At 49.2% G+C, this 23,774-nt stretch overlaps 1 protein-coding gene across 1 annotated transcript in view; it reads left to right on the top strand.

Moving 5' to 3' along the window:
• LOC133141747 (mucin-2-like) overlaps positions 1-23,774 on the top strand; it is a 30,196-nt gene continuing 6,422 nt past the window's right edge. Inside the window, exons 1-9 of the mRNA XM_061262432.1 lie at positions 1-176; positions 14,901-15,103; positions 15,456-15,511; positions 16,156-16,286; positions 16,947-17,121; positions 17,407-17,530; positions 19,102-20,613; positions 22,237-22,830; positions 23,099-23,596. Coding sequence (XP_061118416.1) covers positions 164-176; positions 14,901-15,103; positions 15,456-15,511; positions 16,156-16,286; positions 16,947-17,121; positions 17,407-17,530; positions 19,102-20,613; positions 22,237-22,830; positions 23,099-23,596 — 3,306 coding nt within the window. The 5' untranslated portion in view covers positions 1-163. The remainder of the gene's footprint in view (positions 177-14,900; positions 15,104-15,455; positions 15,512-16,155; positions 16,287-16,946; positions 17,122-17,406; positions 17,531-19,101; positions 20,614-22,236; positions 22,831-23,098; positions 23,597-23,774) is intronic.

The following is a 23,774-nucleotide window of genomic DNA, read 5'->3' as shown; positions in this document are numbered from 1 at the left end:
CCCCCGAAGAACGTCTCCGCTGTGCTGCTTGTACTGAACAATTTAAAACTTCTGTGCGGAGCATAGCGAGGAGCACCGGGAATCAAAAAGGAAGCCCTGGACTTGGACGAAAGAGAACCAATCGATAGTGGTCCAGCTCGGCTTACAACCGAATCCTGGCACCATGGAGGACCTAGGTAAGCGTGGAGTGCGGAGTCCGGGCTGGTGTTTTGCTGTGTCGGTTCATTTGTGCCGTCGGCGATAGGGGGGGACGGGAGAATGGAAGTGGCTGTTTACGCGTATAGACTGCGAGCCCACATTTGGATCTACACCCGAACCGCAGCGCAGGTATCGGTAGCGAGGAGGCCGCTTCGCCGGCCTCCGTTTCGAGTGATCATCCCATGGCGAGCGGGGCTACCCCCTGTCCAAGCCAGGGAACCAGCGTGTGCGCTAGCAAGCCTACCGCCTCAGAGCAAAGGGTAGAATAGCGGACTGAGCTAGCATGCTAGGACTGAACGATGGTGTTGCACAAGTCGGGGTTTTTTTAGGTTGTGTGAACAGTTCTGTCAGTGGTCAGTTTTGGTTTGTGGAAACGGTTGATTAACTGACAGCAGTGATCTTTATTAGCTAATTGGGCAAGCAACGAGCCCTCAGTGACCGTCCTCGGCTGTGACCGAACTTTGTTAAGTTGTCGCCGTGTTAATGTTCGGACATGCGTGGCCGTGGGCTTGGGATCTGTTTGAAGAAACTCAAAGGATCATGTAATTTGCTTCGTGGTTTTAAGTGACAACATTGACAGTAAATGACAGTTCTGCTATAACTTGAATTGCTAACAACCATACACTTCCATTCGCGATTATTCAAAATATATTCTTGACATAACTAAGCTTTAGTCTCTCGCATGTTTGAACCTGTTAGTAGATCACTGAAAATAGTTCACTGACTGCGGAGATTTGTCCTCTTCGGCGCGACATTATCGATGTGGGGATAAAGTATGTGTATCCACGGGGACAGTTGGGAGCGGAATTCACTGGTCAGATAAAATAATTTTCTTACGCAATTTAGGGTGTTTTTTTTTTTTTCTTTTTTTTCTTTTTTGGTTGGCTCTTGAACATCCTTCAGAATCGCAAGCCCAGTCTCTCAAATAAACAGTGTCACCAGAGTGCTTGAGATTTCGTCGCTTTGTGACTAACACCTTTTTTAGCCTTTAAAATAAAAAATAGTTCACCCACATCGTATGTTGATACGTAGATCTGTTTGTAGATAGACCTATAAATAGACTATTCTTATCGCAGTTAAGTCACACTGAAAAAATAAAATAATGCACTTACAATATTATCGTACACTTTTTTGTTATGTTCCATTTTCTTATGTATCCTTAGGCTATTGAAATCTTTGCCAGTAGTTTACTGCTTCATGACAGACAGGCAGCAGTATATCTACACGATTGCGAAATGTATGGGAAAACGCTGTTTCATGGTAAGCAGGTAGATTGACCGATGAAACCTTAACTATAAGACGTGCCACACTTCCTCATCCAAATAAATGTGTAAACACTTCAAAGTATTTATGCTGGATCCGGTAAGTGGTGTTCCATACAGATTGAAGTATCTTCACACGAACGGGTTAGTGTGGGGGGGGGGGGGGGAATCTGGAAAATAAGTATAGACAGAACAATCCACTCAGGTGTCGAGGCCAGCTGCGAGTGGCACGAGTAAAGTCACCCCAGTGGCTTATTATTGATCTTGCCTCTTGATATCGTATTGATCTCTGGCTCTGCCACCCTTGAGGCCTGCAGTAACCACGTCTCACCACTAGAGGCCAAGGCCAGGGAGTAAAAGTGGTGGAGGTCTGCAATTTGATTTACGATTGGACGTTTTATTTGTTATCGCTTGTTTGGAAGTGTGGCGCATTGTAATATTGGGTGTGTGTACGAGGGTGATGTACCGAAGTAGTCATACAGGACTGGTATAATGTTTAAGGTGGTCACTTTTCACCATTTTTCTAGTATAATATGAAAATTTGGCGTCGATTGAACATCTGTTGGTAGACTTTTTATCCATGAGTTATCAACAAATAGATTCAGCACCACATCAGTTCTTCAGCTTCAGTGGAATTTAGGAAGTTGTTCTTCTGAGATGAATGCATTCCACACCTCTTTGTGTTGATCTTCCACTCTGTTTTTCCGTATTGATCCTGGAGCACCTCCGAGATTGTGTAAATGGTAAATTTTGCCGTTTGTATAGCACCTTTATCGCTGTACGATAAAGCGCTGTACAATTGATGCTTCTCACTCACTCACTCACTCACTCACTCACTCACTCACTCACTCACTCACTCACTCACTCACTCACTCATTCATTCATTCACTCACTCACTCACTCACTCACTCACTCACTCATTCATTCATTCATACACACACTCACACACCAACGGCGCTTGGCTACCATGCAGGACATCAACCAGCTCGTCAGGGACAGAAGGTGTCTTGCTCAGGGACACTGCGACACACCCAGGGTGGGGAATCAAACCGGCAACCCTCTGATTGCCAGACGACTGCTCTTACCGCCTGAGCCAATGTCGCATGAGATTATGTAAATGCAGCAGTTTTAACTCGGGAATTCCTCGGAAGTTCAAGTCTTCTTTTGAGGTCTGGGAAGAAGAAGAAGCGTTCACATGAGCAGAAACACGGAATAGTCATCTAAAGGGGTATGGGGCAGATGATTGGTGCAGACCTCAGTCCTGCCCGTTTGTCTTTTAGGGTGAAGCCACTCGTCCTCCTGCAAGATCGCCTGCCATCGTTCGCCTCCCACAGTCAGCTCACTTGTTAGCTTAATACAGGAGGACAATGTACATGTCGGTTTTGATTGGTTGTCTCGCCATGTTCCCTGTTCCTTTCCGGTCACTTCACCTGCTGTCCCGACATGCTTGCCGACTCCCATCGAAAATGAATGGCGATGAGGTCACCGATGCTTGAGAAATGTGCTTCTCATCGGTTAAGGTACATGACTGGGACCCGCAAGGTCGGTGGTTCGATCCCCGGTGTAGCCACAATAAGATCCACACAGCCGTTGGGCCCTTGAGCAAGGCCCTTAACCCTGCATTGCTCCAGGGGAGGATTGAGAGTCGCTTTGGATAAAAGCGTCAGCCAAATTACATGTATTGTAATAATGTATGGCTTAGATGGAGACTGAAGACAGGGGTCTCCTGAGTGGTGGGATCAGTGGTGATAGTCACACACCTGCAGGTGAGGAATACTCTCCCGGGTCGTGTCCAAACTCACAAGGTGAGGTCAGCAGGTCAAAGGTCATGGCCTTATAGGAGATTTGTGTAAACAAGCCCATCCCGTCTCTCACTCACACAGCCAAAGACAAGATTCTGAGTATGATTCATGGTGTCACTGCCCAGTGGTTAAGAAAGTCATTATGGATTTCGGTGGAAGAAATCTTTTATCAGGAGCCATGCAAACATGCAATTGACTCGTTTCAGTTTTTATGCGCTTGGTCTGAGTCTGGGCTCGATAAAGACATACATTTTTGTTTCCTTGCTCAGTGAACCATATGCTGATGGTGACTGGGGTCAAAGTTCAGCATGCCCAACCCAGAGCTGCTCTGTGTGGGCTCAGTTTTCTGTACTTCCTCATTATACCTATATAAGGGGAAGGAGTGGTCCCCTGAGCCAGCACTCAATCAGCAGGAAGTGGATGGGAGTGTGTGTGTGTCTGCCTGTGTGTGTTTAGTCACTGTGATTATCAGAGCTGGATTGCAGGGCCAGAGTGAAGTCCTGTCGGGTGATGTAATTTCCTGTTAGTGCGTGGGTCCCAGCGTAGTAGGATTATAGTGTGTGTTGATGGAGAACACTGGGGCAGGTCTTTATGTGTGAACAGGCTGACAGGGACGGATGTATATACACTTGACATTACATTACATTACATTACATTACATTATCCAGAACGACGTGATTAGTTTTGCTTGTGAGGGTCCTGTCATGAAAGGGATGAGTGTGTGTGTCTTTTCACCCGGGATCGTTTGGGTGTAAATGGTTAACAGACAGAACGGTGTGTATATATAGTCTATGTAGTTTAACTCGTGGTGATTTGTCACCCTACTGTACTCTCAGAATAACCCCAGGAAGAAATGCATCTCTTCCTAGCAACGTTCCTCCGCGGGTCTTTTTTTAGCAGGGCAGCCTGGAGGTGCTGTCTACTGGCCGGGGATCAAAGGGGGAACAGCGCTACTGTCTAATATGGAGTCAGCGATGACTGTCAAAAATACTGAGTCAGTGACGAGTGTCTGTCTGTAATACGGGGCCAGTTATGAATGGCTGTCTGTAGTATGGAGTTAGTGATGATTGGCTGTCTAGTATGGAGTCAGTTATGATTGGCTATCGGTACTGAGGAGTCAGTGATGATTGGCTGTCTGTAATATGGAGTCAGGGATGATTGCCTGTCTGTAATATGGAGTCAGTGATGATTGGCTGTCTGTAATATGGAGTCAGGGATGATTGGCAGTCTGTAATATGGAGTCAGGGATGATTGGCTGTCTGTAATATGGAGTCAGGGATGATTGGCTGTCTGTAATATGGAGTCAGTGATGATTGGCTGTCTGTAATATGGAGTCAGCTATGATTGGCTGTCTGTAATATGGAGTCAGCTATGATTGGCTGTCTGTAATATGGAGTCAGCAGTGCTCTACAACCACTACCTCTCATCTCCTATGCTGTCGCCATGCCAGTACTTTTTGTTTTGTTGATGGAGAGAATTATTATAATTTTTCAAATCTAATATTTGGCTATCGATGAATAAAAATGTGTACAGAATACAGGTTGCCCTGGGGAAATGGTTGGTGGAGGAGCACGTGCCTCAGTGGGTCAGCAGCAGTGGTGTGAATCGGCACGCGGTAGTCCACACATGGTACAACCTACACTAGACTTGGAGAAAACATCACTACACAATGCTAATTTTGTCAAATAGCACACTTTTTTAAATTGGATTGGTTGATTTAAGATTTGAATTTTGTATACAAAAACAACCATTCTGTAGGAAATATTGTATGGCTGGCAAATGTGTCTACTGTAGACACTTCAGCAGGTCAGCCATTGTTTTGAACTTTTTATGAAGCCAACCATGGTGACTAGGTTCCTGAAAGTGAAGCCATTTCATCCCAACTCCGGGAGGTTGCACCACAGCAACTTTTTTATTTTTCTGTGTGTAACGATGAGATGTAGAACTGAAAATCTGAGCTTCATATCAGCAAAGTACTTTGCACTTTGTTTAGCCATTCAAAGTTTGCAGTGTGTTGGGATGAAAAATCTGTTGGTTTTTGGTATATTGAGTATGAAGCTCAAATTTTAAAGAGTTCTATATCTCATCATTATTTACCAACACACAGTAAAAGAAGAAAGTCCAGTCGGTGCTGGAGTGGGCTTGGAATGGTTCAAGTAGGGGTGGGTGATATGGCCTAATATTCAATGACAATTTTTTACACTGTTATCGCAATAACAGTATGATTTCACAATCATTTGTTTTTTTACCATTAGTGCCAGTAAACTACCTAGCAATTGATTACATGAGCCAGATCTAGTTGGAACTAGAAAATTTTTGCCTGCCAAGCAACATTGCGCTGATTCCCCAGTTTCAATTTTGAGTAAACATACGACCACAACAGTATCACAATCTCATTTGTTTAACAAGACATTTCTACAACATTGTAATTTGAAGATGACATTATTAAAGAATAACTTTAAAAGTGAAATATCAGCCAATCGTGCAGTCGGTGTCCTCTCTGTGTCCCTGATTCTGTCAGTGTCCTCGCTGTGTCCCTGGTTCTGTCAGTGTCCTTTCTGTGTCCCTGATTCTGTCAGTATCCACTCTGGGCCTGATTCTATCAGTGTCCACTCTGTGCCTGATTCAGTCAGTGTCCTGTCTGTCTCCCTGATTCTGTCAGTATCCTGCCTCATTCCCTGATTTTGTCAGTGTCCTCTCTGTGTCCCTGATTCTGTCAGTGTCCTTTCTGTGTCCCTGATACTTGGGTATGCGGCCACATATCTAGTGCTAGTGGGGCTGCAAACTGCTTTCCTACAATTATTCATATTCGTACTTTCCCCATCTGCCATATGTGTGAAGTGAATTACTGATCAAAGAACCGTTTTCCTTTCATTTAGTATTTATTGCAGTGCATTACACAGTTGTCACTGTTTTCATAGTGATCACAGAGCCTGTTCTGCCTGGTTACCCTGGCTTGCCTGTGTCAGCACTGCTGGCTGCTGAGCTGAAAAATAACTTCCCCTTTAACTGATTATTTGGTCTTAACCTGTTGTCGGTCATTTTTAGAGAAGAGTAATTTAGTTTAAGGGGAAGTTTTCTGCCCTTTTCTGCTCAGCAGCCGCCACTGTGTCAGACCTTTTCATTGGCCAGGCTGTGATCACCGAGGCGTCATTTGGCCTCTTAACACACGAGCACACACAAACACACACTCACAATCTCTCAAACAAGCATGCACACACGCACGCACACACACACACGCACACATGAATGCATACACAGGCACGCATAGACACAAATGCGTATTGCACTTACATACACACGTAGTGCACGTATACACACGCATGGACACATATAGAAGCATACACACACACGACGCATGCGTATGCACGGTCTCACACACGCACGTACACTGCCACAGCACACACGCTTTTCCTGGCTTCATCGGCTGCAGTGGAGTGCAGCTCTGATCAGCAGTGTGAGCTCAAAGCTCCATTGTTTTGGGCAGAGGCACAAAGACCCCTCTGTGCAGCGCAGCACTGAGCTCAACCAGGAGCATCCCCTTTACAAGTAGCTTTCACCGTGTGTGCATGTGTGCATGTGTGCGTGTGTGTGTGTGCGTGCATGTGTGCATACGTGTGTGTGTGCAGGTGTGTGCATACATGTGTGTGTGTGTGTGTGTGTGTGTGTGTGTCTGTGTGCTCGCGTGTGTGTACGTACACGTACCTCGTAGTGCTCACGTATTAATGCATCGACCACTCTAATAAACATTGTTGATCGCACAGATCTGTTTGCGTCTCACTCTTATTTTTACCCCAGAGCCAGTCCTCCCAGAATGCTTCAGAGTCTCTCAGAGAGCCCGTCTCAGTAAGAGGTGCTGAAGTCTGCAGGCAAGCACCACCCCTCCCTCAGCATTCACATCTTGCATTCCATGCTTATCTTTAAAATCTTACAAATTGCTATTCGGACATGTGCACACTTCCAGGAGTTTATCTGAGGAAAAACAGCATGGGGGTTTGCTCCTGTCTTGTTGGTGAATCCTCCTCTGTCTCTCAGTTTAAGGAAATTAAGCCGCTTCATCAGCAAGAAGTAATTTCACTGTGACAAACGAGGAGCGAGCACACACAGTTTTGGAGAAAATGAATGGGAACATGGAGATGAGAAGAGCTGAGACGCTTCTCCCTCCCTCCGGTTTTCCCCCGCGATTCCGTGTGAGGCGTGCAGTGACACGTGTGGAATTCTCCACTCACCTCCGTGCCAGTTAGATATGCAGGTGGAGTGAAACATGGGAGGAATTTTAACATGTAGGTTCATCTCTCTCTGTCTCTCTCCCTCTCCCTTTCTCTCCTCTTTCTTTTTCCCTTTCTCTCCTTTTCTTTCTCTTTCCCTCTCTCCCTCTCCCTCTCTCTCTCTCGGGAGTGGGTATGCTTTAGGGGTGTTTCGATCCCATTTTGTGTGCCAGCTGATACTGATTACCAATTCGATGCAGCATTTTCATTTTTTACATTTTTTACTTTTTTTTCATTAACAGCTGTGTGCAGGCCAGTTCAAATCAAAGTGACCATTGATCTGCCCTGGGCTTAGTAACTGTGTATGTAATTGATATCATCAACTCAACCTGTGACAAATAACATCATACCAGCCAGAACTTACTACAACCTTCACATTCCAGACGCTGGTTTTCCTGCTCATTCAGAGCAAGGGTAACCGGCTGTATTGCAGGGCATTGGTCTAGGAGAGATGGGACTTTTTTCATAATTTATCTGTGAAAGGTTGCCCTGTGTCATATGGTAGTTAAAGCTTAAGAAGGGGGTCGTAGAATCATCCAATCTTGTTTTAAAACGTGGATTTTTTCTGGAAAATGCTCACTTGATTTTAATAAATCATTAACTGCTTGATAATCAAAGTAAATATAGGCTAGATTAGGTTGTATCCTCTGGGAAAGTGGCTTTCTTTCTTTTTGGTCCTGAATCAAGTGTGCCCCCTGTTGGCCCCTCAGCACCACTTCCAGGAACAACTTCGTTTTCTCAGGTCTCCCATCCAAGCCCTGCTCAGCTTCCAGTTTACAGTGTAAGGTTACCAAGCTGAGAAGGGTACTGGAGGTATGTCTAAATGGGAGATGTCTGAAAATGGTGTGTGTGTGGGTGTGCGCGTGCGTGCATGTGTGCGCGCGTGCACGTGCGTGGGTGTGTGTGTGTGCGTCTGTGTGTGCGTCTGTGTGTGCGTCTGTGTGTGCGTCTGTGTGTGCGTCTGTGTGTGCGTCTGTGCGTGCGTCTGTGCGTGCGTCTGTGCGTGCGTGTGCGTGCGTGTGCGTGCGTGTGTGTGCGTGTGTGTGCGTGTGTGTGCGTGCGAGACACTCCTGCAGAGACAGGATATCCTGTGTGCAGTAATGAGGGTTTAACAGGAAGCTGCATCCCTTTGAATTGGAGCTGTAACTGGGAGAGGGAGAGGGAGAGGGGGGATGGTGAAGATAAAGAGATAAAGAGAGAGTGAAGGCCAGATTGAAAGGAGATCAGCAGGAAAAGAGAAGGAAGTAAAGTTTAGACAGATCTGTGAGAGAGAGGGTGAACAGATGAAAGGTGGCACTGTGATTGGTGGGGAGGCAGGTGGGGGCAGGGCCACTGAAAGTGCTGCTTCTCAGAGACGACACAGCATGACTCCACTTAGACAGAGACCCAGCCTTCTATTGCCCTTTAGCAGGCTCGGTAATATGGAAAGTTATTCATACAGACCTTAAACAAAGCGGATGAGCTAAAGCATCACAGTCCAGGGTAAAGCTGCCCAATCCCGGATTGGAACCAGTTTTCTAGCAGGACCTCGGGAGCCTAAATGAAGGAGGGTTTTTCTGGGAGGAGGAATTATTTTTTCCATTTTCACCCACTGGCCCTGTTCCCCATGTTGGCAGTGGCACAGGTATAATTGAGAAATCCAAAGCACACACTCATCAGCACTGATGCAGGTGCATCAGAGACTTGCTGGTGTCAATTTTGCCGCACTGGGGGGTGCAGTTCCACTCTGTAGCCACTCGGGGGAGTTGTACACTGCTGAGAACCTGGTTTCCCCCCTGTACCGACAGGCCATGTGTTGGAATGTGCCAGCATCTCCCTAGTTCCCCAACAACCAGTGGAACTGACAAACTCCATTCGCCTGTTCTGCTCATCCTCCCACCAATCAAAGGAGGGTTTGGGGCTGCGTTCGCATTGGCGGTTTTTGGTTTCTGATGGAGGGCTCTAGGTAATCAAAATAGGTAAACCTGTTGTTCTCATTCCTGCTGCAAAGGGGCAGGGTTGCGACGGTGTTTCCTCAGCTGCACATGGGAATTGACAATAAATAGGGTGCGATTGGCTACCAAATTGTGAGAAAAATGTGAAACATCACAAAGAGGTGGAGTCACATGTGAGGACTGTGATTGACATTACAGAGGCAGACTCGCATGTGACGGTTGTTACTGGGATTACAGAGAGGCGTAGAGCGTACCCAGGATACCCATTTATTAAACATTTATCACATTATCAACAGATGTAAAGAACAATAAATACAGCGTTTATTTGTATATAAATTATTTTCAACAAAATTCTGTAATTCTCTCGTCATAAATGTCTGTCTCTCTGACCCCAGACGCCTCCTCCCTGCCCCCACCCCCCTTCCCAGGAACCTGTTGCGCAAACATTACACAAAGTTCTGAGTGTCAAAATGAGCCATGAGCCTGTCTCAGCAATGATATCACTAACCACACCCCGCACACACAGGCACAGGAACACACACACACACACACACACACACTCACACTGCAGTATTATTACCCTGCAGACATGATTGTGTGCAAACTTTCATTACTCCCCTTGGCACGACTCTCAACACCAAATATGGAAGCCAGGTGCTACTGCTCTCATAACTAATAGTCAGTGTCATGTACACGCTGTTCAGCTCTTTGTGCGCGTACCTCTTCATCTCCCTGCAGTTTTCTGCTCTGTTTTGTGAACTCTCCTGCCCCTAAGACCGACTCTCCTTCCTGTACAGATATTCAGCTTCCCTGACATGGGCTGTGATGCAAAACAGAGGAGCTTTCTTCACAGCAGAACATTTTCCAATATGCAAAAATGCCACTTTATGTCAGTCTCCCAGAAATGTGTTTAAAGATTAACTTTGAGCCACGTCAGAGAATGTGTAGGCCTTCCACTTTCTTTCTCTTTCTTTCTGCTCTTGTGTCCCTATACAGGGCTACTGTTTCTTTCTGTTCCTGCATCCCAGCTATTTCTGTACAGGCTGCAGTTGAAATTGATAAACATGTTTTTACAACATTTTTTTATGTTGTATGTGTGTGTGTTTAGCAAAAAGTCAAACATTGAAAAGGTTTATCATTAGCTGGGTGGCAGTGTAGTAATACGGTTTGGGAAGGTTCCAGGTTCAATTCCCGGGTGAAGCACTGTCATTGTACCCTGGAGCAAGGCAGCAACCTGATCTGCTTCAGTATATGACCAAGTGTACAAAGAGATCCTGTGTACAAATTTTAAATTGTGTAAGTCACTTTGAAGAACAGCTTCTGCTAAATGCCAGTAAGGTTATGTAATGTAGCCTGTGTTCCGTGTTACCTTGTGGCTCACCACTTCCCGAAAGCCTCTTACATTAAAGCACAGGATATTCCTTTGGCCGGTGAAAAGTTCTATATTACATTACATTACATTAATGGCATTTGGCAGACACTCTTATCCAGAGTGACGTTCAGTTGATTAGACTAAGCAGGATAGACTAATCCTCCCCTGGAGCAATGCAGGGGTAAGGGACGGCTGTGTGGATCTTATTGTGGCTACACCGGGGATTGCTTGCGGGTCCCAGTCATGTACCTTAACCACTACTCTACAGGCAGACCTCCACTGGGATAGGAAACTATGTCCTACAGGACTGGTTGAGTCTTGATCTCCGCCTGTTTCTTGGCAATGCAGTGAACAGTATTTGGTCTGTTTTTCCTCACCGGCTGGTCATTAGAAATGAGTCTTAGTATAGAGCAGTGATCTTATTTCCTGGTCCTGGTGGGCCACAGGGTCTGCTGGTCTTGGTTTTTGATTTAATATCAGCAGTCTGTTCAGACTCGAGAAACCTGGTGAGGCGAGTTAACTATGCACTTGACTACTTTAAGTGCTTGATTATCTGCTGAGTAACAATGAAAACCAGCAGACCCTGTGGCCTGCCAGGACCAGGAATGAAGATGACTGGTACAGGGATTTGAGTGCAACTGTGTCTGCGATGTCTCTAGTCTGTGTGTTGAGCTGGGAGTTGTAGTTGTGGATTGTCTCTAGTCTGTGTGTTGAGCTGGGAGTTGTAGTTGTGGATTGTCTCTAGTCTGTGTGTTGAGCGGGGAGCTGTAGTTGTGGATTGTCTCTAGTCTGTGTGTTGAGCTGGGAGCTGTAGTTGTGGATTGTCTCTAGTCTGTGTGTTGAGGTGGGAGCTGTAGTTGTGGATTGTCTCTAGTCTGTGTGTTGAGCTGGGAGCTGTAGTTGTGGATTGTTTCTGGTCTGTGTGTTGAGCTGGGAGCTGTAGTTGTGGATTGTGGGGAGGAAGGGGGAGGGCTTGAATGAGCAGCATCTTGCAGCAGCCCTCCCACACCACTCCCACTGTGAGAATGACATTTACTGCACATAGGGCTTTTCTTTCCTTTATCTGTCTCTCTCTCCCTGTCTCTCTCTCTCTCTCTGTCTCTCACACACACACGGTCTCGCGCGCAGGCACCCAGAGGACACGCAACAGACGCCGTGAGTACGATCTCTACGATCTCTACGCCCTTTTTAAAATAGACCCCACAGGACAGGAACCCAGCTATAACAAGTAAAAATCGTAGCTCCAGGCTAATCAAGTTGCCGATCTCTCTCTACTCCACCCCCCCCCCACTTATCTCCTTATTCTTACGAACTGCCTACAGCGGGATTCGGCTTGTGTCTGCTCTCCTGTCTCAGGGTACTGAGGCTGGGTTTCAACACTGCGTTTCTTGTTGTTTCTTTGAATCAGCAACAGGTTGCAAACCAGGAATGGGAGCACTGTGGCTTTCCAACAGTGAAGTGTTCTTGCTGTTCTCTAATTAGTGTGGCGTGTGTTTTCCTGGCATGGTTTGGGAGCACTCCAACCCTTAAAAGGCACAGGGAATACTATTTTTTTCAGAACAGTACCAGTGATCTTCTTCACTCCATGTTAAAGCATTTCTTTCAGGCAGAGAGAGGTTTCGTTCAAGATGAAAAAGGCCCTGTCCACAGAGTATAAGCCCAGTGGTCTGAGAAACAAAACAATGACTTTATCTACATGTCAGCAGGACCTCCTTGGTCACCAGATCTGAACCCAATGAAGGGAATATTCTGGAATTATAGCCTTGCTTTCTGCCTTCGTCAATGTGAGTTGATTGGCTGTTTCAAGTGTCAGTGTAGTATAATGTTTGCAGCCTTCTAGCTCAAGGGTTGTGGGTTTGATTCCCTGGTATGAGGTAGTGCCCTATCTGTAACTGAAGTGCTTACAGCGTGAATGTATCGGCTAATCCATCTAAATCGGTCTGAATACAGAAATGCTGACAAGCCCCTATTCAGTAATATTTTTGTGTTTCCATTTTTCTGCTCCCTAAGTGTAGGTTGGCTGAGACCTTGGCTCTCTTTACAGTGAAGTGTTTAGATGGGATTGTGCAGCCAATCGGATGCAGAGGGAATGGTGATGTTGGCCAGGTGTAGAGGCTGTAGCCAATCAGATGCAGGGGTTTTGTGTTTGAGATTCTGTCCATAAGTATTTAGACAGTGGTACAATTTATGTTCTATGGCTATGAACTTGAGCGCATAGTGTTTGAAATGAAATGATGAATATGAAGGTTAAAGTGAGGGAATATGAGTGAATTTACAGCCATATTGGGTGATCATGTAGGAACTACATCCATTTTTATACATAGTACCCCATTTTAGGGGACCAAAGTTATTTTACAGTGTAGCCTCTGTAGATCTGCTTGTGAAGTCGTCTGTGGACAGTAGTCAGTGACACGTCCACGCCTGCCTCCTGAAGAGCCTTTCTGATCTGTTGGACAGGTGTTTGGTCCTTTTTCTTCATTATGGTGAGAACTCTTCGGTCATCATCTGTAGAGGCCTTCCTTGGCCTACTCACCTGTTTGCAGTCTGTTCTTAATGATGCTCCAAACTGTTTAATTCAGTAAGCCTATTCTTTGGCCTATAGCTTCCTTGACTGTCACTGGGACACCTCTGGACCTCATGGTGACAAATCCGAATTACAGACTCAAAAGTCAATCTAAAGCCTAGAGTCAAGACTAGAAGCTGACAGCTTTCTTATATCTGTCTTAAGGAAGCGATTGAATACACCTGACTAATCAGCTGAGAAGCCAACTGTCCAATTACTTTTGGTCCCCTAAAATGGGGGGACTATCTATAGAAGGATACCCAAAAGTACAGAGCCAAAAGAACATAATTTGTGCCACTGTCCAAAAACTACATTGTAAGTTGTGTTGTGAACTGGGTTATATCAGGAGATTTCCTGTATGTGCTTCTATGCTTTTCTCTACTTCTACATTTGGCCATTTTTATATTTACTTTGTTTGTGTATTCATCTGCTGCTGTCAAGAGTCTCATCTGGCTGTATACTTATCAGTGACAAATCTGTGGTTTGCTGTGGCTGCTAGTTCCTTTTTTATTGTATACAGTTATTTCTTCACTTCAACCTTTAACCTTCCTATTATGTTTGGGGTTCATCTTACCCCTATTTAGTGTTAGAAATTGGCAGATTTTCAGTGTGCAGAATTGAACAACAATTGTTTTACCTGCTTTCACTACAATCTGACTTTTGTACCTGCTCTAAAAGTGCAACTAGCATCCTCTTCCTGTTTGTTTATGTACTATTTCTGTGCACCTTACTTCCGCAATCCTGTAGAAGCCTCTTGAGTTGTTTTTTTAAATTTATTTATTTTACAAAGTAGTCCCGCACCATATGTCCACATTATACCTTGCAAAAATCTATAACATCAGTTTGTAATATGCCAGTTGGCAAGTGGATTTCTTGAAAAAGGATTGTGGTGATATGATTCAGAAAGAGTCTGGCACGATTAACATTAGCTCATGAGTCAGGTCTGCTTCACGTTCACTCCATACAGTCCATTCCATTGCCTGACTCACTGATGGGCGTCCCCAGGTGGGGGGTGTTACCTAGATCAAACACCTTCCTGAAAAACTCACTGGATGCTGGGAAACTGTGAAAACAATCCTGCGGACCCAAGAGGGACATTACGAAACAAAACATACAGAAGAAGAAATTTGCTCTGAGTCACTTTCTTGTTAACCCATTCTGTAAACTCCACATACTGTGCAAACTGTGGTCAGTTTACTTGGTGTCTAAAGGGCTGTAGCGTGTCAGGTGGGTTGGTGTGATATGTGCAGGAATCCAGGCACTAGCTCATCTCTCCTGCTCCCACTGATCTCTCTGCTCCTGCTCATCTCCCCTGCTCCCACTGATCTCTCCTGCTCCCACTGATCTCTCTGCTCCTGCTCATCTCTCTGCTCCTGCTCATCTCTCTGCTTCTGCTCATCTCTCTGCTTCTGCTCATCTCTCTGCTTCTGCTCATCTCTCCTGCTCCTGCCCTTGCTCATCTCCCCTGCTCCCACTGATCTCTCTGCTCCTGCCCTTTCAGACGCCCTGCTGGCGGACCTGGAGTCCACGACCTGTGAGATCTCCAAGCGGCCGCTCTTTCTGGCCGATGAGTCGTACTCCTACCCCACGGGACACACCCCTCCGGAGATCTCCGCCCCGCCCCCGGTGCCGCCCCCTCCCTCCGCCGAAGCTCTGAACGGCACGGTGCTGGACCTGCCCGACCTGCAGACGTCCTCCGAACCGGTAGGCCCCGCCCCGTGTAAACCCGTGTAAAGACCGACATCTGATGATGATGATGATGGTGGTGGTCGTTATGGTGATGATTACAGTCGATTACATTACAGGCATTTGGCAGACGCTCTTATCCAGAGTGACAAGTGCATACCCATAAGGGCAGGGGATGATGAGGTGTGTCATGGAGTCTTTCCAGGTTATGGATCATGGTGTCCAGGCTTGATGCATTCATTACAGACTGTGGCTAAATGGTGGAACCGAGATGGCTGAAAGGCCTGTTCTCTTCATTATGTGCTCTTGTGTTCTAATACGATGATGATGGTGCTGTTTGTGATGCTGATGGTTTTTTGGTTGTGTCCAGATGTGGGACGACAGCAGTCCTCCTACATTCGATATTGAAGAGGAGCACGTGTACAGGTACGACAGGGACTCTCAAACGTGTGGTGTGTGTCTGTGCTGTGTGTGCACGTGTGTGTGTGTGTGTGTGTGTATGTGAGTGTCTGTGTCTGTGCTGTGTGTGCACGTATGTTTGTGCTTTGGGCATGTGTGTGTGTCTGTGCTGTGTGTGTGTGCGCATGTGTATGTGTATGTGAGTGTGTATGTGTGTGTGTGCGCATTTGTATGTGTATGTGAGTGTGTGCCTGTGTGTGTGTGTATGTGTATGTGTATGTGAGTGTGTATGTGTATGTGCACGTGTGTGTGTGTGTATGTGTATGTGAGTGTGTATGTGTATGCGTGTGTGTGCACGTTTGTGTGCCTGTGTGTGTGTGCGCGTGTGTATGTGAGTGTGTATGTGTGTGTGTGCACGTGTGTGTGCGCTTGTGTATGTGTATGTGAGTGTGTGTGTGTGCACGTGTGTGTGCTTGTGTATGTGTGTGTGTGCCTGTGTGTGTGCGCGTGTGTATGTGTGTGTGTGCACGTGTGTGTACACGTGTGTGTGCTTGTGTGTGCGCTTGTGTATGTGTATGTGTATGTGTGTGTGTGTGTGTGTGTGTGTGTATGTGTATGTGAGTATGTATGTGTTGGTTGTGTATCTCAGCCTGCTCTCCTGCTCTCTGCAGTTTGCCCGTAAAGCAGAAAGTGGAGTCTGTGGGGAGCAGCTGGGAGATGGGGGACAACCTGTCAGAGCTGGACCGGCTGCTGCAGGAGCTGAGCACCGTTCAACACTCCCCAGCCTCATTCTCCACCGAGGGTACATTACACACACAGACACACACACACACACCCCAGCCTCATTCTCCACCGAGGGTACGTTACACACACACACACACACACACACTCCGGCCTCATTCTCCACCGAGGGTACATTACACACACACACCCCGGCTTCATACTCCACCAAGACCCTCAACCCTCGACCCTACCCTCACTACACACATGCCATATGCAATCACTCCTGAATGTGTGGAAGTGCAGTCAATAAAGAACCTCCATATTTCCATTTTTTAAATATAAAATCATCCATTATAGAAGTGCCGCAAAGGCCTGTCTGTACATTAAATACAAATTGGTTTGTAGTTATTATCTGGCAGCCATTCATGTCCCAGTCATTTGCATGGCATTGGAATTTACTATGTTGAACACAAACATTAGGGCAATATGGCCATCGGTGTGTGAGTATTTGTGTAGTGTGTGACTGAGCGTGTGAGTGTGTATTTAAGTATAGTGTAGCTCCCGGATAGTTCAGATCCAAGACTTTTTTCATCCACGTTTTGATTCTTTCTTTCTGAATGGTTTGTTTCCAGTGAGTTAATTTTCTAATTACTTAGTTTCTCTCTCTTTCTTTCACTCTCTATATTGTTCTATCTCTATCTATCTCTATCTCTATCTCTTTCTGTCTGTCTGACTGCAGAGGCAGCCCCTCCCCTGATTCCCTCCAGCAGCACCACAGATTTCATTCAGGAGAACGGGGTGTCAGCCGCAGATGGGTCGCCCGTTCCCACGGAGACGGCCAGCCGGGGCACGGAGGAGCGGCCAAGTGTTCAGAGCCTGCTGACCGAGCTGGACAGCTCTGTGCCCAACCCTGTGTGAGCACCTCACCCAGCATGCACCACTGTGTCCTGTCTCAAACCCTCCTCTGCCGGAACTAGCCAATCGCCAAGCTGCTGTCTGCCATTTTGTTTTAGCTCTCTGACCAGCACTGAAGTATGACTATATATGAACCTTGAAGGGAAAGTCCCCTGGATAAGACCTGCCCTCCGTCAACACTCTTTCAAAAGCTGCTGATTAGTAGTCATAGCCCAGTCATCAGCTGCTTTTACTGGGTGCGGTCTGACTGTGTTTGTGTGTGTGTGTGTGTGTGTGTTTTCCAGCCCCACCCCTGCTGAGTTGACGGTCGCGCAGGAGGAAACGCCCAGCCAACAGCAGGCCCGAATTTCAGCCTCGTCCGCCACCCGCGAGCTGGATGAGCTCATGGCCTCCCTGTCTGACTTTAAGGTGCCTGGAGAGGAGGGTGGGGGAGGAGGCAGAGAGCAGGAGTGGAGAGGAGGGAGGGGGGAGGAGGCAGGGAGCAGGAGTGGAGAGGAGGGTGGGGGGAGGAGGCAGAGAGCAGGAGTGGAGAAGAGGGTGGGGGGAGGAGGCAGAGAGCAGGAGTGGAGCGGAGGGTGGGGGAGGAGGCAGGGAGCAGGAGAAAGAGGGAGCGGGGGATGGAGAGGACGATAAGAGGGACAGAGGGACACGAACAGTATCCTGGGCCCCCAGTACTGTCTATAGCAGGGGTGTCAAACTCCAGTCCTGGAGGGCCGCAGTGTCTGCTGGTTTTTGGTGTGTTTTTCATTGGCTAAAGAGCCCACACATGTTGTTCTCAAGGTCTTCATTGGCTGCTGATTGAAAGGAAACCACAAACGCCTGCAGACAGTGCCGCTATAGTGTCCCCGCCTTTAGTGTGGATGTGTTGGCATAGCCACTGTCTATAAGGGGTTTGGGCGGGTGTGGAACGGTGTGGCGGTTGACGTTGCTGTAGATGGCCCTGATGAGTGAGAAGCTCAGGCTTTAGATGGCAGTAGTATGACTCCAGTGGGTAGGTGGCCACGAGTGGTTATGTTGTAGTCATAGAGTAGGCTTTGACATGAGTGGTTTAGGTAAGGGGAGCCTGAAGAGTACTAGAGTGTGTTGGACATGCTAACTACTGCATTCAATAAGGTAATGGACCAATAATCGTTCGCTAAGGGAATGAGCCAGCATGCACTGCGGTATCCTGTCTCAAACCCTCTTCTGCTGGAACGAGCCGATCGGCAAGCTGCTGTCCGCCATCTCTGACCACCAGTGAAGTATGACTATATATGAACCTTGAAGGAATAGTCCCCCAGATAAGACCTGCCCTCCGTCAACACAAAAGCTGCTGATTAGTAGTCATAGCCCAGTAAGGAATGGACCAATAAGCATTCCTTAAGGATATTGACCTATAGATATTCGGTAACTTCTGAATACAATAATGAATACAGGCATTCCGTTCGGTGAAGGACAACGAAGAGTCTGCGATGTCCTATTACCGGACACTGATGATGAACTCTGCCCGAGGTTTTGATCTGTTCGGTGTAGCCATGAGTCTCAGACATCGTTGCTAAATCCTGAGGTGGTGGTGCACTGAAGCGTGACTCTGCGATTTCAAAACCGCGGTGCTGTGCTTCACTTGTGGGATCGCTCGCTGGCGTGCAGTGTTTCAGGGTTGTACCCGCATTATTACAGGTGATGTTGAAGGAGTAGTCATGTACAGTAGTTGTGAGGACATGCAGCTGTGAGTGATGTAAACATTTATGACTCAGTGTTGATGTTCCTCTTACTCTGGTGCAGTGGATAGGGTGAGCGGTACATACATATGTGACTTGAGAAGAGGACTGTGTGTGTCGCTTTGACCGCTTTCTAAATTATACTTCCTGTGCCGCAACCTCTCTTGTCTCTGCTTCCTCCATCTCTCTGCTTCTCATCTGTGTTTTTTTTTTAATTCTTCCTCAAATACATTTCTTCCTTTCTTCCCTCTTTCTATCACTTCTGGCCTTCTCCTCCAGTCTGGTTCTCTGGCATCTGTGCACATTGAGCCCCTGTCCAATCAGGAAGCAGAGCCTGCACTTCTGTCCAATCCGGAAGCAGACTCCACGCCTGTGTCCACTCAGGAAATTGATTCTTCAACTCTGTCTGGTGAGGAAGCAGACCCTGGACATCTATCCAATCAGGAAGCAGATCCCACGCCTCGGTCCAATCCGGAAACTGACCCGACACCGCTGTCCAATCAGGAAGCAGACCCTGTGGTTCAGGCCAATCCGGAAATGGACCCAGAACCCCTGCCCAACCAGGAAGTAGAATCTACACCTATGCCTAACCCTGATCCCCTTCCCCTGTCCAATCAGGAGACAGATGCCGTGTCATTGACAGCGGCAGATGATCTGGCTCCGTCCCCTCCTATATCTTGTGACTCCCCTCCTCCAGCTACCCCCGTTGACCTGGATTTCCTGCACATTGATGAAGAAGGAGGGGGATCTGCCCAGCCATCCTCCCCTGAGGTGTTAGTCCTCTCCTCCCAGGTCTCCCAGAGCAAGACCCCCGAACCCTGCACTCTCCTGATCAGCTCCCAAGTTGACTCCCATGTGACCCTCAGCTGCTTTGCAGACCCCACCACTCCCACTGCAGACCCAACCACTCCCACTGCTGACCCAACCACTCCCACTGCTGACCCAACCACTCCCACTGCCGACCCAACCACTCCCACTGCCGACCCCACCACTCCCACTGCAGACCCCACAACTCCCACTGCAGACCCCACAACTCCCACTGCAGACCCCACAACTCCCACTGCAAACCCCACAACTTCCACTGCAGATCCCACAACTCCCACTGCAGATCCCACAACTCCAACTGTAGATCCCACCCCTCCAAAAACAGAAGTCCTTTCCCTACATCTTGTAGAGTCTTCCAGTTCTTTCACCACTCACCCAGAACCTTCTAATGCCCCCAATCTGCTACATCCTTCTACTCCCCCTACTACCACTGATGGCATTATTGACCCAGCTCACCAAGAAACATCTCCTGCCCCTGCCTCCCCAGAGACTTCTACTACCCCTGCTCTGGCACAGCCATCTATTGCTCCTGCACAAAAACATTCTACTGCCCCCACGCCCTCTACTGTTGTCGTTGCTGTTGCCCCCAGTGCTCCAAGTCTCACTATCCCCCCTGCAGCCCATAGTCTCTTATCCGTTTCTGCCGAAATGGCCTCCACTTCATCCCTGACCTCAGCCAATCGGAGCTACTCCGAGCTGGGTGAACCCGTGAGTCATGGCCCCTCCCTGGACATGGCGCTGGACGACCTGCTGGAACTGGGCTCCTCCCGCCCCGGCGGGGGAGGGGACTGGGGGCTGGACCTGGAGGAGGAGGGCGGGGCGAGCCGGGACGAGACGGTCACGCCCCTGACGGAGGCCAGCTGGATGGAGGACTCCACCTCGCCCAGCTCCTGCCCCGGGACCCCGGAATACGCCTTCGACCAGCACCCGCTGAGTGCCGTGGACAGGACCTCCGCGTCCGGCCATGTAGGCAAACCGCTACACCCTGCCCCACCCCACTCAGAGCACCCTGGTGCGTGCTGCTCTCCTGAAACACACCGCCACAGGGCGGAGTCGTGGGTCAAACTCGCTCTCGACCCCCCCGCCAGCTCTCTCTGGTCCCACCTGATCTGTTCACTCCCATGGAGGAGCAACAGATACATCCTTTCCCCAGTCCCAAAACCTGTAGTCCAGATCTTCTCCACTCCAGCTGAGTGGAGCTGTAGACCAGCTGGTGTATGAGGGAGGCCAGTCAGCTCAGGCTGTGGTTTCCGCTTAGTTTGCCCGCTGGTGGCAGGGCAGCTGCCCAGGTTACCAGATGAGGAACGTGAAGATGTAACTTTAGTTTGGATATTGGGGTGGTCGATATGGATAGACCCCAAGTATTGCTACTTGTCTAGGGGAGTCAGGGAGCATGTCCCGCCAGACGGGATATTTTTAAAACAACAGCTGTGAAATGATAATTGGTTAATTCTAAGGGGGAATACTGCAGACTACTGATCTGTATATCCCAATTGCATGATATCCCATCTTGATTATACTAAATACATTTGTGACTCAGTGACTGTCTGAGCGTCTTGAGCACCATTGGCTGGTCAGTGAGTGCAGAAGCTGATTAGGGTTTCTGTAGAAGGAGCCGGAATGGCTCCTCTAGTAACGCAGAAGCTGGGTCATCCACTCGGTGCGGTTGTGTGTCAGGAGAGCAGCGCCCACACCCTGCCCTAACCCCGTCTCCACAGTCACGCCTGCCCTAACACCCACGCGGCTTCAGAGTGTGCCAGTGTGGAGGCCTGTGTGCGTCACCCGCTGAGTACCTGCCCGGGCACAGCTGAAGGGCGTGGCCCTGTCTGCTTCAGTGCCGTCGAGCCCACGGGCCGACTGAGCGAGTTGCTGCCTGTCGCTCGGAGGAGCGCCATCCGAACCGCTGGATTTCCGTGAGAAATCCTTCCATGATGCATTCCTGACAGCCGTTCGGATTCACCGTTATCAATGCCATCAGCTTCCAGCTGTTTGGTATCTGCAAATAGCGAAAAATCCGAAAAAAATCTGAGATTGAATTGCTGCATTTCTTAAATTAACCCCCAGTCCCCCCCTTTAGTGGACTAATCCAAGCTGATCTACCACCAGCACTTGGACAGTGTGGAGTGTACCACAGCATGTGGGGGGGGAGCAGTGAAAAAGAACTGGGTGCTGCATGAAGTGCATTGGCTTGCTGTGCTCAATTTGAGATGCTTAGGCGTGTGAGATGTGTGTCATTGGGGCATGTTGTGCAGTGGAGATGTGAGACACGAGTGATGCTGAGTAGTGAAGTCTGTGCTGGCCCTGGACTGGGGAGGACGGAATGGAATATCTAACCAAACAGAATGGATTATTTTGGAATGAAACAGACTGGAATGAAGAGTGAATAGGTTAGCAATAACATGGGATGGAACTGAGCAGAATCTAATGGTATGGATCGGACGGGAATGTTTTGGGTTTGGGTTGGAATGCGCTCGACTGGAGGGACTGTGTCTTTGGCAAAAGCATGGTGCCTCGGGTCTGGCGCTGCACCCAGACCGGACGTGATGATTTTGGGGGGGGGGACCTTATGAGCTACCCCGCCTCCCGCAGCTGAAGTCGGTGATCCGGCGCACTAAGGAGACGGAGAACGTGCACCCCATGTACCGGGAGCGCGAGGCGCGCCGGAGGCGGAAGCTGGGCCCGCTGATCTTCCACAAGAGCAGCTCCCAGGACCGGCTGATCCAGGAGCTGCAGGGCCGGCTGGGCATCGGCCCCGTGGAGCGCCCGCGGAAACCGCCCGACGACTGGATGGCCGAGGGCGTGATCGCCATGAACAACCCCCAGCGCTACCGAGAGGGCCCCGTCCCCGCTCGCGCTCCTGCCCCTGCCCCTGCCCCTGCCCCCGCCCCCGCTCCTCTCCCTGTTCCTCCCCCTGCCCCTCCCCCCGAACCTGCCCCAGCCCCTCCCCCTGCCCCTGCTCCTGCTCCCGCTCCTCCTCCTGCCCCCGCCCCCGCTCCTGTTCTTGCCCCTCCCCCTGAACCTGCACCTGCCCCTGCCCCTGCCCCCACACCCACCCCCGCTCCTGTTCTTGCACCTGCCCCTGCCCCCGCTCCTGTTCTTGCCCCTCCTCCTGAACCTGCCCCTGCCCCTGCTCCTGATCCTGTCCCGGAGCCTGTGGTGTCTCTGCCCCTGACGGTGGATAAGGTATTGAGGCATGCTGGTTTACCACGCAGAACCCGATGCCGTCATTACAATATTGCAATATTAATGGAATGCAGTGTATCAGAGAACAGCAATACAGTCGTTTTCCTGTCATTTTCTACCCCTTTTTTTGCTCTCTCCTTTCTGTTCTTTTGCTCACTCTCTCCTTTTCCCTCATGCTGCTCTCGCTCCCCCCGTCTATCTCGCTCCTCCTGTGCCTCTCCTTCTCTCCTCCTCTCTCCTCCTCTCTTCTCTCTCTTCGTCACTTTAGATGGTTCCACCAGACTCCCCGGGCCCACCCAGGAAAGTCCTCCCCGCGCCTCAGCCCCTCCCGCCTCCCCAGCGCCCGGCTCCTGTGGAGAAGCAGAAACGGCCGGCCCCGGTCAAAGAGTCCCCGCCCCCGTGGCCCCTCCCCCAGCCCTGCCCCTCCTCCCCTCCTCTCGAGCCCCCTCCCCAGCCCCAGAAACCTCCGCCGCAGCAGTTCTACAGACTGGACTACCAGCCCCCGCGCCCCCAGAAGCAGCCCGTGCTGCGCCCCCCCCTGGCCCAGCCCGCCCCTCCCGTGCCACGGGCACCGCAGTACTACATGCCCCCGCCAATGCCCCGCCCGCCGCAGTACCAGATGGCCCCACCCGTGCCACGCCCAGCCCAGTATCACATGGCCCCGCCCGTGCCCCGCCCTCCAATGTACCAGATGGTACAGCCGCCTCTCCCCAAGATGAGTGTCGGCTGTCAGACCGATTACGACCCTCTCTTCCCTCCGCTGAAGGCACGGACTGTCTGTCCGTCTGTCCGTCTGTCCCTGTCTTATTTCGCTTTGTGTCCGTCTGTCCTGCTGGAGCTGGTTGCCCTAAGAGAGGGCGGTGTAGGGACATTTTGTGGCTCTGTGTGTAGTGCTCTTTGTGAAGGAGTTATGAAGCAGTAGCAGCCTGCTTCTGAAGGTGCCA

The sequence above is a fragment of the Conger conger genome, chromosome 12 (assembly GCF_963514075.1).
Source record: "Conger conger chromosome 12, fConCon1.1, whole genome shotgun sequence".
Classification (NCBI taxonomy): domain Eukaryota; kingdom Metazoa; phylum Chordata; class Actinopteri; order Anguilliformes; family Congridae; genus Conger; species Conger conger.
Note: the sequence above shows the minus strand (reverse complement) of the source record. Positions and strands in the feature narration are given on the sequence as shown.